Consider the following 17,697-nt stretch of genomic DNA (forward strand, 5'->3'; position numbering starts at 1 on the left):
GACTGGAAACAGCCAACATCTCCTGCCACACGTCAGATTTTCATCTTAAAGGAATGTTGCAATCCTTTCCATTGATTTGAGAGCTCTCTTGTTAGGGCCACATCTTGGTCAGGTCTGTAAGCACTACACCCTATTTTCCATTAACCAAGTTGCATTATTAGACTTTTTGGGGAGTAGTAACAGGTTTGAGTATGGCAAGTGAAGAAGACGCCATGGATTTTTCCATATGTTCCAAAAATTATCCCTTTTCAGGAGTTGTAACAGGATTAGTGTCGCAAAATAGTGAAGAAGAAATAGCTATTGTTTGAAAAGCCAAAGAAATTATCTTTTTTTTGCATGGGGATCATGGGTTGTGTATGTGCAGGCCTGGCTGGATGTAGCAGCAGCAAGGGTGATGGCAGACTGGTTGAATTTGTAGTAGCCAGTGTACAACAGGAGATGGCAGACTATTAGTAGCATACAGCAGGAGATGGGGGACTGGTGGGAGTAGTAGTAACAAATGTACAGTAGTAGGTGGTGGCTCGTAGTAGCTAGCTTACAGCAGGAGATGGGGGACTGGTGGGAGTAGTAGTAACAAATGTACAGTAGTAGGTGGTGGCTTGTAGTAGCTAGCTTACAGCAGGAGATGGTAGTACTGTCTAATAAGTGGCCTCTGGCATAGGAGATTTAAAGTGATCCATGCCTGATTCATTTTAACAAACATGAATTTTTCCATGTTGCTGGCAGATAATCTTGTTTGCTTAGGGGGTTACGATTCTGTTTGCTGCACTGAACACTCTCTCTGATGCTACATTGAAGGGTGGATAAAATATCCCTGGTTGTTCGCAGATATCGGCCGGACTTAAAGTGGTATTCCAGGATTTTTTTTTATTTGACAATGCTACAGGGGCTGTAAAGTTAGTGTAGTTCATAATATAGTGTCTTTGCCTGTCTGTGACGGTTTTCTCGCAATTCTTCTAAAAATTTATGCCCCAATATTTATTTTTAACAGCATACAAAATTATTCAGGTCTTGGGTTTCCCCAGGTTGCAGTGCGTTGAGACATGACATCACTAGTCAGGTGTGCAACAGGAGCCTGTCTGCTTCAATGGGTGGAGTGACCACTGGGTGGGAAAGAGATAATTTTGCAACAGCTGTAGGCACCCTGACAGCATTAAGGTGATCTCACAGCATAGCCATTTAACCCAAAGAAAAGCGCAGACCCTTCCTAAGCATGTCCATTACTGTCTGGCAGGTACGTACAAAAATCACCTTATGGTGGATAACCCCTTTAAAATGCTTAAAAAGGTATCGGAGGACACACAGTTTTTTTCAAAGCATTCCAGAAACTATCCCTTTTTTGCGAATTTTGTGACGATTTTTCTAAAAATAGTAAAGAACCTGGCAACAGTGAAAAAATTGCTTTTCTAGATATTGAAAATTAAAAAAAATATGTGTATACAAAATTCTTCTCTTGGCAGTTGCAAAAGCAACCTGTACATAGTAAAAAAAAAAAGTCTTTTAAAAAGAGTTTTTTTTTCAATTCTTCAAAAAAGACTGTTTTAAAAATTTCTTAGGAGTTTTCTTTACATTTTTTAAAAAGATGTTTCAAAATTTTTCAGAGACATTTTTAAATTTTTCAAAAGTATATATTTAAAAAAAAATAATTTAAACAAACATTGTTTTGTGTGTTATCTTGGCTACAAAGTAAACAAGCTGGGGGAACATTCTCTAAAGTAAGGAAATTCCATAAATCTTGCCGGGGGTTGTGCATGGCAGCCTTCCTCTTACATAGACAGGACGGATGGTTCTCAAAATAGTTCATAATGAAAGATGCCATACAACATATTACTATTAAAACATTTATTTCTGCATTACAAAAAATATTACACTTACAAATACACAATATTTAACATTCCATTTTTATCAGTATAAGAGTTCACTGACCCCATTGGGGCTTACGGTCTAATCCCAATCTGCCACTATGGACCTTTTAACAAAAAGCAATAATTTAATATTATATAAATAATATATTTACTTAAAGAAAATTATTAAATAAATATTATAAATAATATAAAAAAAATACATAAATATTTTTTAGTAACACTTTTTAAATAGACCACTGTGAGCAATCAAAATGTTTTCTTCATTCAGTATCAATGTAAGAAAATATTATTTGAATGAAAGAGAAGTAGACGCCTGGAACAAACTTCCAGCAGATGTGGTTGTAAATCCACAGTAACGCGGGGTTCACACTTCGGAATTTACGGGCGAACAAAATCCAGCCGGAGATTCAGTCCACGCCCCCATAGACGGCAATGTCTGCGGTGTGGAAATCTGCCAGAACATTGAACAATATCAATCTTCTGGTGTTATTTTTACGAGCAGATTTTCCGGGGGTGGGAAGTCCACCTTGAGAACTCTGAGGCGTGCACTGTGCAGTGGAATCTCATTGCCATTGCAATGGGAATCTGCTACACTGGGATTTCCAAGCAGAATTTCGAAACGGAATTTTGCTCGGAAATTCCGTAGTGTGAACCCGATCTAAGTCAATGTAAACCTGCCTGAGATAAACACATGTTTATCCTAAGACAAAAAATAATAAGGATTAAGATAAGGTCAGACTGGATCACTATGAGGGTCTTTTTCTGCCAACAATCTTCATCATTCTGCCAACAATCTATTTTAGACTAAGCATTAGTTGGCTTACGTCTTCCAGGTTGTTGCTCCATTGTTGGTTTGGGAATATTAAAAAGACCATGTCGTGGGATCCTACCCACTAGAAAAGCAAAAGACCAGAACGGGTTTTGGAGAGTCCCAATGTGCTCGGCAGGTTGCTTTTAGGTTTCTTCTACTGAAGACACAACTTGAGGTTGCAGACGGTCTTTGGTTATGATTGTCCTTGAGCCAACAAAACACATGGAGGACCTGATGCTACTGCAAGTCCAAGGGGCCAGTTTTGGCCATCACCTGGACCATTGCAAGGTCATGGTTTTACCGACACTTCCAAATGCAAGAACAGTCAGTAGACAGTAACGTAAGTCCATTTCCCTCAATATAATATCCTAATGCATCCTAAAAAACGTGAAATATCCACTACTTGTGATTTTTGTATTGCAGATCTAGCAATCGCAGGTTTTAGGCCTTGGCTTTCGGGTTTGCTGGAGGCTGTTTAAACATTAAACAGAAGACTCCTTGAACCACTTCACATTATTGACGCTGTGCAGCAAGTGCCTCTTTGAATACACATAAGGCATTGCAGAGGTCATGAAGGATGAGGAAAATCCCGGCTTTCTCTTGGAATTCGGTGATGTCAGTGCTCATTGTCCGAGGGACGTGGTCAGGAATGGGAATGCCTTGGTTTATCATCTGTAAGAAGGAAGGAGATGTAATCAGGACCAGAACTCTTTAAAGTGCATCGTCTCATCTTAAAGGGGTATGTTTTTATTTTATTTTTTTAAATCAATTTTTTTTATAGAATTATTTCTATTTAAAAATCTTAATCCTTCCAGTACTTATCAGCTGCTGTATACTCCACAGGAAGTTCTTTTCTTTTTGAATTTTCTTTCTGTCTGACCACAGTGCTCTCTGATGACACCTCTGTCCATTTTAGGAACTGTCCAGAGCAGGCGAGGCTTGCTATGGGGATTTGCTCCTGCTCTGGACAGTTCCTGAGACAGACAGAGGTGTTAGCAGAGAGCACTGTGGTCAGACAGGAAAGAACAAATCAACTTCGGCTGCTGGTAAGTACTGGAAGGATTAAGATTTTTTATTAGAAGTAATTTACAAATATGTTTAACTTTCTGGAGCCAGTTCATACGGGGAAAAAAAAATAGTTTTTCACCGAAGTACCCCTTTAAAGCAACAGACATCACGACAGTCAGTGGGGTCTGTCGGCACTGCTGACGTCTGTCCTTTAACTAATCCATAACAGCTGTCATGGTTAACAGTATGATGGAAATCATGATAGCAGTGTGAACAGGGCCTTATTGTCTTCTAATGCTACGTACACATGGGCAGACATTGCCCTGATATTGCGGACATTTCCGTACAGACATAGCTCGTGCACCGTCTCATAGACCGCAATGCATTTCCGTGCGGAGTCCACAGAAAGAAGAGACATGTCTATTTTTTTCTGCGGACACTGGAATTTGAAAATTCTGTGTGAACAGCGCAACAGAATCCCATTGAAATCAATGGGACTTTGCTGCTGCAGAATCTCCATGCAGGATTCCGCACGGAAATTCTATTGTGTTAACATAGCCTTTCAGGGGTACTCTGGTGGAAAAAAAAAAATTCAATCAACTGGTGCCAGAAAGTAAATAGATTTGTGAATTACTTTTATTTAAAAATTTTAATCCTTCCAGTACTTATCAGCTGATGTATTCTCCACAGGAATTTGTGTAGTTCTTTCCAGTCTGACCACAGTGCTCTCTGCTGACACCTCTGTCTGAGTCAGGAACTGTCCAGAGCAGGAGAGGTTTGCTATGGGGATTTGTTTAAACTCTGGACAGTTCCTGACAAGGACAGAGGTGTCAACAGAGAGCACTGTGGTCAGACTAGAAAGAACTACACAACTTCCTCTGGAGCATACAGCAGCTGATAACTACTGGAAGGATTAAGATTTTTTAATAGAAGTCATTTACAAATCTGTTTAACTTTCTGGAGCCAGTTGATTTAAAAAAAAAATGTTTTCGGAGTACCCCTTTAAAGTGGTGTAGCGTCTAATGTACTGTATTATCAGAATGAATTCCTTTATGAACTTAACCCTTTATATAGAACAGAAGAACAGCAGAAGCTTTTATGTTGTTTCATGGCTGACTGACAGTCAAACCACAGGATTGAAGAAGTTGCAAATAAAGCATTATACACGTGGCTGCCCGTTCTCAATATGTTTTCTATACATATCAGATTCTTACCATTTCCTCCATGTTGGAAATAAATTCTTGCAGGTCAAACAGCAGATCAGACAGATCGAACTTGGTGAAGAGATGTTCAGAACTAAGGAGGGAGTGCATAGACTTCAAGGATTTTGACAGCTCGGAGTAGCAAACAGCCTATAGTAGAAAGGAGGCGAGAAGGTTAGAAGGATGTTTACAATGGGTGTTCGACATCATATCTGACCAGTGACCACTTCCATAGTGAACAATTGGTATATAAAGTGGTCACATCTAGGTAAATGTCATATGGTCACTGAGACAGCTGTCCGGTTGAGACCAATGCATTCAGCCACAGGGGAACAAAGAAGAATAGTCCTTGAGTAGTTTCTTAAAATCTACATCTTTAATGTGCACAGATAGCAATTCTTGGGTCCAGGTATTGACACGTTTCTAGCAAGGAATGCTCTTAATCATAGTCTTTGACTATGATTAAGAACATACCTTCCTAGAAACGTGTCAGTATCTGGACCTGAGAATTGCTATCTGTCATAAAATAAAAGATGTGGATTTAAAGGAACTATCAAAGGACTACACTTCTTTGTTGCCTTTCAGCCAACGTCCATTGTGAGTTCCTGGACACCTGCACTAAAGAATTCATAGGTTGGGTGAGCATTTCATGGTTTTGCTGGTATTTAGCTACAATCTGTCCTGAACCCAGCAAAATTAGCTTAAAGGGGTTATCCAGGAAAAAACTTTATATATATATATATATATATATATATATATATATAATCAACTGGCTCCAGAAAGTTAAACAGATTTGTAAATGACTTCCATTAAAAAATCTTAATCCTTTCAGTACTTATGAGCTTCTGAAGTTAAGGTTGTTCTTTTCTGTCTAAGTGCTCTCTGGTGACACGTGTCTCGGGAACCGCCCAGTTTAGAAGCAAATCCCCATAGCAAACCTCTTCTAAACTGGGCAGTTCCCGAGATAGGTGTCATCAGAGAGCACTTAGACAGAAAAGAACAACCTTAACTTCAGAAGCTCATAGGTACTGAAAGGATTAAGATTTTTTAATAGATAATAGAAGTAATTTACATCTGTTTAACTTTCTGGAGCCATTTGATATATAAAAATAATTTTTTTCCCGGATAACCCCTTTAATGGGGTACTCTGGTGGAAAATATATATACTGTGTGTATATATATATATATATATATATATATATATATATATATATATAGATTTTTTTTTTTCAAATCAACTGGTGCCAGAAAGTTGAACAGATTTGTAAATTACTTCTATTTAAAAACCTTAACCCTTCCAGTACTTATCAGCTGCTGTATGCTCCAGAGGAAGTTGTGTGGTTCTTTTTTGTCTGACCACAGTGCTCTCTGCTGACACCTCTGTCCATTTCAGAAACTGTCCAGAGCCGGAGAGGTTTGCTATGGGGATTTGCTCCTACTCTGGACAGTTCCAAACACAGACAGAGGTGTCAACAGAGAACAAATAGAACTACACAACTTCCTCTGGAACATACAGCAGCCGATAATTACTGGAAGGATTAAAGATTTTGAAATAGAAGTAATTTACAAATCTGTTTAACTTTTTTTGCACCAGCTGATTTATAGGGGTACTCCGGCACTAAGACATCTTATCCCCTATCCAAAGGATAGGGGATAAGATGTCTGATCGCGGGGGTCCCACCGATGGGGACCCCCGCAATCTAGCATGCAGCACCCACCTGTTAGCACTGCAGGAAGCGGGACCCCCACGATCAGACATCTTATCCTTTGGATAGAGGATAAGATGTCTTAGTGCCGGAGTACCCCTTTAAAAAAAAATTTAACTATCTGACAACACCTCCACAGGGGAAATAAAGAATTACATGGAGTACCTTTATAATGCACTTTGCATCAACAAGGTTCAGAGACTGTTTGGCACCACTTACCTGGTTGAAGCTGCCTCTTTTGCACTGTTCCAGGGGCGCTGGGAAGATTTTCAGTAGCCTTCGTATCTCTTGCAGCATTCCCTCATTGAGGTCCTATGGAAGTTAATATTCGCCATTAGTACAAATATAATCTCAATGTAGGTGACAATGTAGCTTGGCTTTCTGAAAGAAGAACTGTATTCTATCAAGGCCCTGTAATGCCATGGCAGACCCTGAGGTAAGTGGGACTAGGTGGCATTATGGCAGGGAGATGATTGAAATATAGAGGACTAATGTACAGATACATACAGATACAATAGGGGCACTGAAGCATTAGGGATCAGTTGTTTGCACAGACCCTAAACCAGTGCTTCCCAACCAGTGTGCCTCCAGCTGTTGCAAAACTACAACTCCCAGCGTGCCCGGACAGCTGGGAGTTGTAGTTTTGCAACAGCTGGAGGCACACTAGTTAGGAAACACTACTGTACTACTAGTTAGGAAACACTGTACTACTACACTGTGCTGGGAGTAGTAGTTTTGCAAGAGCTGGAGGCACACTAGTTAGGAAACACTACTGTACTACCAGTTAGGAAACACTGTACTACTGCACTGTGCTCGGAGTTGTAATTTTCCAACAGCTGGAGGCACACTAGTTAGGAAACACTACTGTACTACTAGTTAGGAAACACTATACTAATACACTGTGCTGGGAGTAGTAGTTTTGCAAGAGCTGGAGGCACACTAGTTAGGAAACACTACTGTACTAGTTAGGAAACACTGTACTACTGCACTGTGCTGGGAGTTGTAATTTTCCAACAGCTGGAGGCACACTAGTTAGGAAACACTACTGTACTACTAGTTAGGAAACACTATACTACTAAACTGCTGGGAGTTGTAGTTTTGCAAGAGCTGGAGGCACACTAGTTAGGAAACACTACTGTACTAGTTAGGAAACACTGTACTACTGCACTGTGCTGGGAGTTGTAATTTTCCAACAGCTGGAGGCACACTAGTTAGGAAACACTACTGTACTACTAGTTAGGAAACACTATACTACTAAACTGCTGGGAGTTGTAGTTTTGCAACAGCTGGAGGCACACTAGTTAGGAAACACTACTGTACTACTAGTTAGGAAACACTGTACTACTACACTGTGCTGGGAGTAGTAGTTTTGCAAGAGCTGGAGGCACACTAGTTAGGAAACACTACTATACTACTAGTTAGGAAACACTGTACTACTGCACTGTGCTGGGAGTTGTAATTTTCCAACAGCTGGAGGCACACTAGTTAGGAAACACTACTGTACTACTAGTTAGGAAACACTATACTAATACACTGTGCTGGGAGTAGTAGTTTTGCAAGAGCTGGAGGCACACTAGTTAGGAAACTTTGCCCTAAACGATGGCTCATGGAGCCCCTAGTGGTCCGTATTATGTATTGCATTCATAAAGAAACGGTAACAGAGGACACCTCAGTACATAGGATCGCTAAGCTATTGGGGGGGGGGGGGGGGACACTATGAAGTTATCTAACTTTTAGGGAAAAAGTGGTGGTAAAGACCCTGGGATGCATAAGACGATGGCATAGATCAGTGGTTCCCAACCCAGTCAGCAAGACCCGCTAAAATTCATTTTTATGACTCAATTTAAATAGAACAGGGAACAATTTAAAATCATGGACTTTAGGACTGGGTTGGGGACCACCGATGTAGATACAGTGACAGTAAGTGGGAGGGAGGCATTGAAGCATTGAGTATAGTATATACTGCCTTGGTCTTCAACCTACGGACCTCCAGATTTTGCGAAACTATAACTCTCAGCATGCTATACTATATATATATACTACAGAGGAAATGCTTTTCTTTTTGGATTTCTCTGATATCACGAGCACAGTGCTCTCTGCTGACCTCTGCTGTCCATTTTTGGAACTGTCCAGAGCAGGAGAAAATCCCCATAGAAAACATATGCTGTTCTGGACAGTTCCTAAAATGGACAGAGATGTCAGCAGAGAGCACTGTGCTCGTGATATCAGAGAAATCCAAAAAGAAAAGCATTTCCTCTGTAGTATACAGCCCATAAAAAGTACTGGAAGGATTAAGATGTTTTAATAGAAGTAATTTACAAATCTGTTTCACTTTTTGGCACCAGTTGATTAAAAAAAAAAGTTTTCCATAGGAGTACCCCTTTAAATGCTTACCATTTCGTCCTTAATTACTATGGCTTCCAGCTTGATTTTTTCGATGAGTTCCTCATTCATATCCTTAGGTAAAGGGGCGGTCAGGACGGTAGCGAGGAGTGCAAGAGCCACAACCAATGCTGGAATCAGACAAATCCGTGTGAGTCTTAGTAAAGTAATTTTGCGCACTGCCAGCTCTGCTGTGTGAGTCCTGTAACAACTTGGATCCTCTCTTGGATCCTCCTCCCTTCCTCTCATTCTTTCTTTCCCCTTTTTATCTCACCCTCAGGGCACCATCAGACCTTACATTCCTGCCTCTCATAAAGCGTTAACCCCTTACATCCATCAAAGTCAATCCTATCCATTCATACTGTTTTACTGTATTAACAAAATGCTAGTGCTGTAGCAGAGCTGTGTTTATTGGGGAGTTCATACAATCGCCTCTAAATTCCTATTACCATACACAACTATGAAAAGCTACAATAATACCCAGCCACGTAATAGAGTGCAATAAGTATATAATAAAGTCCTATAGGTTATAAGGTATATCTACTATATCCTCCTCCGCTTAATATATTTACGATTTCAATATAGATGTAATATGTCTCCTTCTATATACCCCATGGATCAGTCTGTCTGCAAGTGAATACGCAACAGCAGGACAGTGTACAGTATAAAAGAAACAACCTATACAATGCAAAAGGAAAAAATACCAAAGACACAATATTCAAATGTTACCTATAGGATTCTCACCTCTGATTGAAAGAAACCCTGGAAGGATGAACATGGTATAAAGATCAGGGCAAATGATTGTTTCCAGGAGAGTAGTCTGTAAGATTGTGCTCCATTCTTATTGACCCTATGGTGCTTTTATACCAGTTTGGAATTGCCTGATGATGTAACATATTACCGGTAACATACACTTTACGTACAATATAATGAAAGACACTTAGTACTGCCATCTAATGGCCACAGAGTAATATGAGTCAGCACAAGTCCGGATTTAAAAAAAAAAAGTGACTCGGGAACAATTTGGATTTGTACAACTGTACAGTTTTACGCAACAGATCGCTTAATCTTTACTAAAGCCAAGTTTCCTTGAGTAATATTACTAAGTACGGTATTATTACTCAAGGAAACAGACTCAAGAAGTAATATAAAACATTTGAGCACAGTGATCCCTGAAGAAGTTAGACTAGGTTCACACTGCCATTTACATCCGTCCAGTTCAGGGTCCGTTAATCTTTCTTTTTTTTTTCTTTAGCGGAATGGACCCCGAAACGCGTCGAAACACAACGGACTCTACGGGGTCCCGATGGACTGGGGTCCGTGGGGGATCCGGTAGCTTAGCAGAGTTTAGTGAAGAAAAAAAAGATAGTTTATACGTTTGTAGTCATTGGGTTTTTCCGTTTTTGCACTTTCGTTTTTTCCTCCTTACCTTTAAAAAATCATAACTCTTTCAATTTTGCACCTAAAAATCCATATGATGGCTTATTTTTTTGCGCCACCAATTCTACTTTGTAATGACGTCAGTCATTTTACCAAAGAATCTACGGCGAAACGGGAAAAAGAATCATTGTGAGACAAAATTGAAAAAAAAAAAAAAAACGCCATTTTGTAAGTTTTGGGGGCTTCCGTTTCTACACAGTACATTTTTCGGTAAAAATGACACCTTATCTTTATTCTGTAGGTCGATACGATTAAAATGATCCCCTACTTATATAGGTTTGATTTTGTCGTACTTCTGGAAAAAATCATAACTACATGCAGGAAAATGTATACGTTTAAAAATGTAATCTTCTGACCCCTATAACTTTTTATTTTTCCACGTATGGGGCGGTATGAGGGCTCATTTTTTGCGCCGTGATCTGAAGTTTTTAGCGGTACCATTTTTGCATTGATGGGACTTATTGATCTTTTTATTCATTTTTTCATGATATAAAAAGTGACCAAAAATGCACTATTTTGGACTTTGGAATTTTTTTGCACGTACACCATTGACCATGCGGTTTAATTAATGATATATTTTTATAATTCAGACGTTTGCGCACGCGGCGATACCACATATGATATGTAAATGATCTTTATTCACTTATTTTTTTCACTTTTTTTTTGCAGTGTTATAGGGGGCTACAACGCTGCACACACTGATCTTTATCATTGATCACTGGTTTCTCATAGGAAACCATTGATCGATGATTCTGCCGCTTGACTGCTCATGACTGGATCTCAGGCACTGAGTAGTCATTCAGCGATCGGACAGCGAAGAGGCAGGTGGGGATCCTCCGGCTGTCTTGTAAGCTGTTCGAGATGCCGCGATTTCGCCGCGGTGATCCCGAACAGCTCCCTTTGCTAACCAGCTTTTACTTTCACTTTAGACGTGGCGTTCAACATTGAACGCCGCGTCTAAAGGGTTAATAGTGCGCGGCACCGCGATCAGTGCTGCACGCTATTAGCCGTGGCCCCGCGTTATAGAATGGGAGCGGACTCAGGACATACTGGTATGTCCTGGGTCCTTAACAGGTTAAAGGGGTATTCCAGGAAAAAACTTAATTTTATTTGACATTTTTTTTTTTTATATCAACTGGCTCCAGAAAGTTAGAGATTTGTAAATTACTTCTGTTAAAAAAATCTTAATCCTTCCAGTACTTTTTAGGGGCTATTTACTACAGAAGAAATGCTTTTCTTTTTGCATTTCTCTGATGTCATGATCACAGTGCTCTCTGCTGACCTCTGCTGTCCGTTTTTGGAACTGTCCAGAGCAGGAGAAAATCCCCATAGCAAACATATGCTGCTCTGGATAGTTCCTAAAATGGACAGCAGAGGTCAGCAGAGAGCACTGTGCTCATGAAATCAGAGAAATCCAAAAAGAAAAGCATTTCCTCTGTAGTATACAGCCCCTAAAATGTATTGGAAGGATTAAGATGTTTTAATAGAAGTAATTTACAAATCTGTTTCACTTTCTGTCACCAGTTGATTAAAAAAAAAAAAAAAGTTTTCCACAGGAGTACACCTTTAAGCTCCTAAAATTATTTAAAAAAAATGAATAAAAAAAATTATAAAAAATAAAAAAGGTTTACCCCTTTATGACCAAGTCAATTTTATTTTTGGGTTTCTGTTTTCTCCTCCTCACCTTCTAAATGTCATAACTCATTAATTTTTTTCATCCACAGGACCATATGCACCGTAGTCTGTTGGTTAGTGCTCCAGTTCTTATTATTGACCCCATGGGGATTTTGGTTGAAATTGCCCTTATGACATAATGACTACAATACCTGGTAACATACACTTTGTACTTACAATTGAAAAGAAAAAAAAATAGAAAGCCACGTGGGGAGATTTATCAAAATCTAAAATCGACTAGTTGCCAATAGCAACCAATCAAATCGATTCTTTTATTTAAATTTTTTTAAACGTCTCTGAAAAATAAAAGAAGAGATTTGATTGGTTGCCATGGGCAACTGGTCAACTTTTCCTCTGCACAAGTATAGATAAATCTCCCCACAGTTTTTTTTGTTTTGTTTTTATGCATTGTATGTTACAATGAAACTGACATTTTGGGGGAGATTTATCAAAACCTGTCAGAAGGAAAAGTTGCTGGGTTGCCCATAGCAACCAATCAGATCGCTTCTTTCATTTTTCAAAAGGCCTCTGAGAAATGAAAGAAGCGATCTGATTACTATGGGTAACTCAGCAACTTTTTAGGTGTTGATAAATCTCCCCCTTTATCTTTATTTTGTGTGTTAGTAAACTGATACAGTGATACCCAATTTCCATAGCTTTTGTTTTATTTTGCTACCGTAGGAAAAACAATAAAAGGGAGATTTACATTAACAGTTGCCCATAGCAACCAATAAGAAGCACCCTTTAATTTTTCAGAGGCCCTTTTCAAAATTAAGGAAGAAGAAATCTGATTGGTTGCTATGGGCAACCCGGCAACAGCAGCAGAAGTCCAGTCATCCTCTACAGCTTTGTCAATGCTTTGTCATGCTCCAGATAGCGTATTATACTTCAGGATAAGCCATGTTTTGTCCTGTTACCATATAATGACACATTGCTTTGCCCTGGCCAGAGAAATACACAGTAGAGGGGAGCAGTGAATTTCCTTGTTTCTCGCTCTACGTCTGGCGCTCCTATTCCCATGATATCACTAATACCGTGTCTTCCTGCCAATGCACTGGATTCCTAGCATATTATAACCTCTCGGCCAGCATGCAGAACACTGTGGATTGGGATATTTTTAACTTTTGGGTCATGTATGTTCTCTGGCTTTCATATCTATGTCATCCATGTTATTAGATCAGAAAATGAATTTGAGTTTCCCCATTATAGGAAGTGATAGCATATTGCTAGGATATGGCATCAATTGCTCATTCATAGGGGTCCAACTGCCAGGACCCCTGCTGAACCTCAGCTCAAAGAACAATATTAGCTCTTCACTGTGGTTCCCTCACTGTATTTCCCTGAAGGCCTGGGTTTAGACTGTGTGTGCAAAATAAAAAAAATGGGGCCCCAAATGCTGATAAACCATAACAACAATTTTTGATTTTATAGGTAGGTCTCCTTTATTAGGTAGGTAGGGCCAGTGATACGTAAGTCCCACCGTAGGTAAGTAGGTCACCACTTTTGGTAGGTAGATCACCCAGTAGGCAGGTTGATCCCTCCAATAGGCAGGTAGCTCCTGTTCCCCATTAATTATGCCTCCTTTGCACCAAATAGAAAAAAAACCTCACCTTATACCATTCCCATGCCGAGCATTTTGATGCAGGCACAATGGAGTGATTTTTTTTTTAAATAAAGTTTTTATTCTCAGAAGCATACAGTATAAGACACTGGAACAACATACAAGGATTTGTACAAAACTTCATGACAGAGAGTCCGTGGTTGTCACTCGTATTTAGCAACGACATCAACCTTCTGTATGGAACTTCTGCATTTTCCAATATAGTGCTTTTTAACATAGCAATGCTATCAATCTACAACAAAAACAGGGAAAAAAAAAAGAGGCAAAACATATTTCCCCACATAATGTGAAAAAGAGAATGCATGAATACAAAAGAACATCTATGTCGTATGCTGATATTCATATACATCATAGATTAGCATACCGCTCATATTTCAGTGTGTGACATTACCAGCAAGCCTATCAGGTGGGAGAGCTAGATTCCCCAATGTTCTCTTCAAAAGTTCCAGGCTGTACCATGTGGTAGATGCAAAATATGTCACTATCCTGTGTCGCTCACTCTCGTCTGGTAGATAGTGTAAATAGGCCCTCCATTTCTGAAAGAACTTTTTAGCGTGCAACTCAGAATTCCGTATAGCTAGTAATAATTCCCTATGTACTATACAGTGCAGTTCCTTCAGTATTTCAGCTATAGTAGGGAGCGTGGGAGTAGTGTTGCTCACGAATATTCGCAATTGGAATTTTATTCGCGAATATCGCATATTCGCGAATTCGCGAATATTCGCGAATATAGCGCTATATATTCGTAATTACTAATATTCGTTTTTTTTTGTTTTTTTTTTTTCACAGTACACATCACAGTGATCATCCCTCTCTGCTTCCAGCTTATGTGGTGTAAGAAGGCTCTAATACTACTGTGTGAGACTTTTCGTGCGAATTTTCGTATATGCGAAAATTTGTATATGCTAATTTTCGCATATGCGAATTTCAGCTTATGTTAAGTTATTGTACATGCAAATTTTCGCATATGTAAATTTTCGCACCCGCGAATATTCGCATGTGCGAAAATAAAACGAGAATATTACGAATATGCGAATATTCGCGAATATGACGAATATTCGTCCATATATTCGCGAATATTCGCGAATTCGAATATGGCCTATGCCGCTCAACACTACGTGGGAGTAAGCCAATGTCTAAGTAGGCACAGCTTGGTGACCAAAAGTAAGATATGTAGGCTCTTAGTCAGTTTTCCTCTGTCTGGAGGATTCGATTCTCGTGTAGGTAAATAATGAAATAGATATGGCTCCGGTGTGGGAGGGAGCGAGCCTAAGGCTCCAAACTGTGAGAATTAATGACCTGACTTTGTTCCATAATTCACGCACTCGTGGGCACTCCCATAGGCAATGCCACAAATCTGCTGTGGGTAAGTGACATGTGGGACAATGGTCCAAATACGGAGGGGGAGGGGGAGTGCCTTTCCAGTTGAATGCATATGTTGCCTTATGAATGATACGCCAGTGTATTTCTTGAAGCTGTGAACTCGGAGTAGAATTGCCTACCGCTAAAAGACCTTCTCGTATATGGGACTGTAAATCCGGGTCATCAATGTGGGTAGACCATTTTACAAGCGCCTTCTCTTCCGCCCCTCTTAACACTACATCCCTGATGTTTGTGTAGATGAGTGATAAGGATTTATGACTTGCGGAGGTACCCATGAGCGTGCAAAATTTCCCTCGTTTTTCTACTGATCTATAGCTTCGGACCAGACTGCCAAAATATGAACATAGCTGATTATAGAACCAATGATGTGAGTTTGGAAGAACATATTTCTCTCTAAAGACCTCCCAACTTAAAAGAATCCCATCTCTATTGTCAAGAAAATCCCCAAAGGAAATTATACGTCTGTCCTCCCATATCCTACGAACCGGGTTACTGAAGCAATGTTTCAACGCTGGTGCATGCCATAAACTATAGAATCTAGAGAGGCACCACGGTAGCCCATATGATTTTCTCAACGTCTTCCAGGTGGCCAGAGTATCACTAAATAAAACATTTTTCCTTATCTGAGATGGGATATCTCTGTAGGCCAGATGAAATAGTATTCTGAGATTACCTATAGGACATAACTCCTCCTCCAATTTGGTACTTGAAAAATAAGATGTGTCAAATATCCAGTCCCGCACATGGCGAAAAAGGCCGCTAAATTATATAGACGTGCATTAGGAATACGTAATCCCCCCATCCCCTTCGCCAAACACAGAGTGTCATATGCTACCCTAGGCCTTTTATTTGACCAGATAAATTTTGTAAAGATGGCTTGCAATTTCCTGACATCAATATGTCGTAGAAGCAGTGGAATCGTCTGTAACATATATAAGAGTTTAGAGAAACTCATCATCATGAGCTGTGTTCTACCTGAGAGGGACAAAGGCAGCTTGCTCCAGTGTTGCAGTTCCCTGTCTATTTTGTTAATGAGTGGGGGATAATTTGTTATAAAGTGACAGGGGGGTACGTCCAATCTTAATCCCGAGATAGGTGATATGTTGTCTGGCCACCTGGACTGACGGAACCTGCAGAGGCAAGGACGGGGTATTCCCCAAGAACAATAATTGACATTTGTTCACATTAACTCTGTAACCCGAGTACGACCCAAACATATCTAGAGCCCTAAAGACCCCTCCCAGTTGTGTCTCCGGCTGATTCAAATACAACAATGTGTCGTCTGCAAAGCAGCTAACTTTTACCTCCGTGGATCCCACTCTAATTCCCTGATACACCTGGGTCTGTAAGAAATATTGTGCCAATGGCTCCAAAGTTAAATTGAAAAGGAGGGGCGATAAGGGACATCCTTGTCTTGTACCTCGCTGGAGGGGGAAAGGAGCAGAGAGAAAACCTGACAAATGTACCCTAGACACCGGGGCAGAATAGAATGCCCTTAAAAAGGATCCAAATTGTCCCTGGATGCCAGCTGTGTCTAATACCATGTCCAGTCAGGCCCAGTCAACGCGGTCAAATGCTTTTTCCGCATCCAATGCTAGCAAAGCCGGGACCTGGCTGGAGTAAGGCTGTGAAGTAACCGCTCCCTGCACCGCCAGAACAGTCCTAATATTGTAAACTGCTGCTCTATTTTTAATAAAGCCTACCTGGTGGGGTCCAATTAGTGTGTGCATGACCAAAGCTAATCTATCTGCTAGCAGCTTAGCTAGAATTTTTATATCCACATTGATTAGCGATATTGGGCGGTATGCACCGGGCATGGAAGGGTCCTTACCCTCTTTATGTAAAACCTTTATATAAGCCATGTTGCTCGATTGCGGCAAATGACCTGTGGATAGAATAGTATTATAAACATTTTGCAAGGGTAAACTAAGTTTATCTTTTAAGATTTTAAAGAACTCTCCAGAATATCCGTCTGGACCCGGAGCCTTCTGGTTTTTCAAGTTTGTAATTGTCGATTCTATCTCCTCCATAGAGATAGGGGCATTGAGGATAGACAAGTCATCCATGTGTAGGGAAGGCAGGGATAGTGTGTTTATAAAGGAGGCAGCCCCCTCCACATCTTTGCGTTGCTTGGAGTATAATTGTTGATAAAAATGACCCAGAATGTCAGCTATGTCCTTAGGATTCTTCTGTAACACACCTCTCTCATCTACCATTGGCTTAATGGGCGTCACCCTCCTTTGTCCCCTTGCCAAATTTGCTAATAGTCTGCCAGACTTGTTGCCAAATTTATAGAATTCGGCCGCAAATCGGTCAGAGCGGAAAGTCTCTAATGCTGCCTGGGAAGCCTCAAAACTACGCTGAGCTTGTACCCATATCTCCTTATTAGACTCTGTCGGTGTAGACAAAAATTCCGTGTAAGCCTGTCTTAAAGTGTTTGACACACGTGAGTATTGTTCCGAAGCCTTCTTCTTCTGATGAGTAATATACGCTATTATCTTCCCCCGCAGAACTGCTTTACCTGCCTCCCAAAATAAAAAGGGTTCAGACATATGTTGGTTGTTGTTAGTACTATACTCTTCCCAACAGTGTTTTAACGCAATGG

The 17,697-nt window shown here is 40.1% G+C and overlaps 1 protein-coding gene across 2 annotated transcripts; it reads right to left on the minus strand.

Annotated features, from left to right (window-relative positions):
- Nucleotides 1–2,689: 2,689 nt before the first annotated feature.
- LOC130296959 (uncharacterized) lies at nt 2,690–13,250 on the minus strand. Of its 2 annotated transcripts, XM_056549040.1 has the most exons (6): nt 13,123–13,250; nt 9,719–9,855; nt 8,987–9,105; nt 6,812–6,904; nt 4,899–5,036; nt 2,690–3,348 (listed from the first exon to the last, which is right to left on the minus strand). In XM_056549040.1, the coding sequence occupies exons 2-6, from the start codon at nt 9,750–9,752 to the stop codon at nt 3,190–3,192; spliced, it is 543 nt and encodes a 180-aa protein (XP_056405015.1). In that variant the 5' UTR covers nt 9,753–9,855; nt 13,123–13,250; the 3' UTR covers nt 2,690–3,189. The 2 variants fall into 2 exon arrangements, with proteins under 2 accessions (XP_056405015.1, XP_056405014.1); XM_056549039.1 differs by lacking the exon at nt 9,719–9,855 and having other exon boundaries at nt 13,006–13,226.
- Between the last annotated feature and the right edge of the window lie 4,447 nt (nt 13,251–17,697).

The sequence above is a fragment of the Hyla sarda genome, chromosome 12 (assembly GCF_029499605.1).
Source record: "Hyla sarda isolate aHylSar1 chromosome 12, aHylSar1.hap1, whole genome shotgun sequence".
NCBI lineage: Eukaryota > Metazoa > Chordata > Amphibia > Anura > Hylidae > Hyla > Hyla sarda.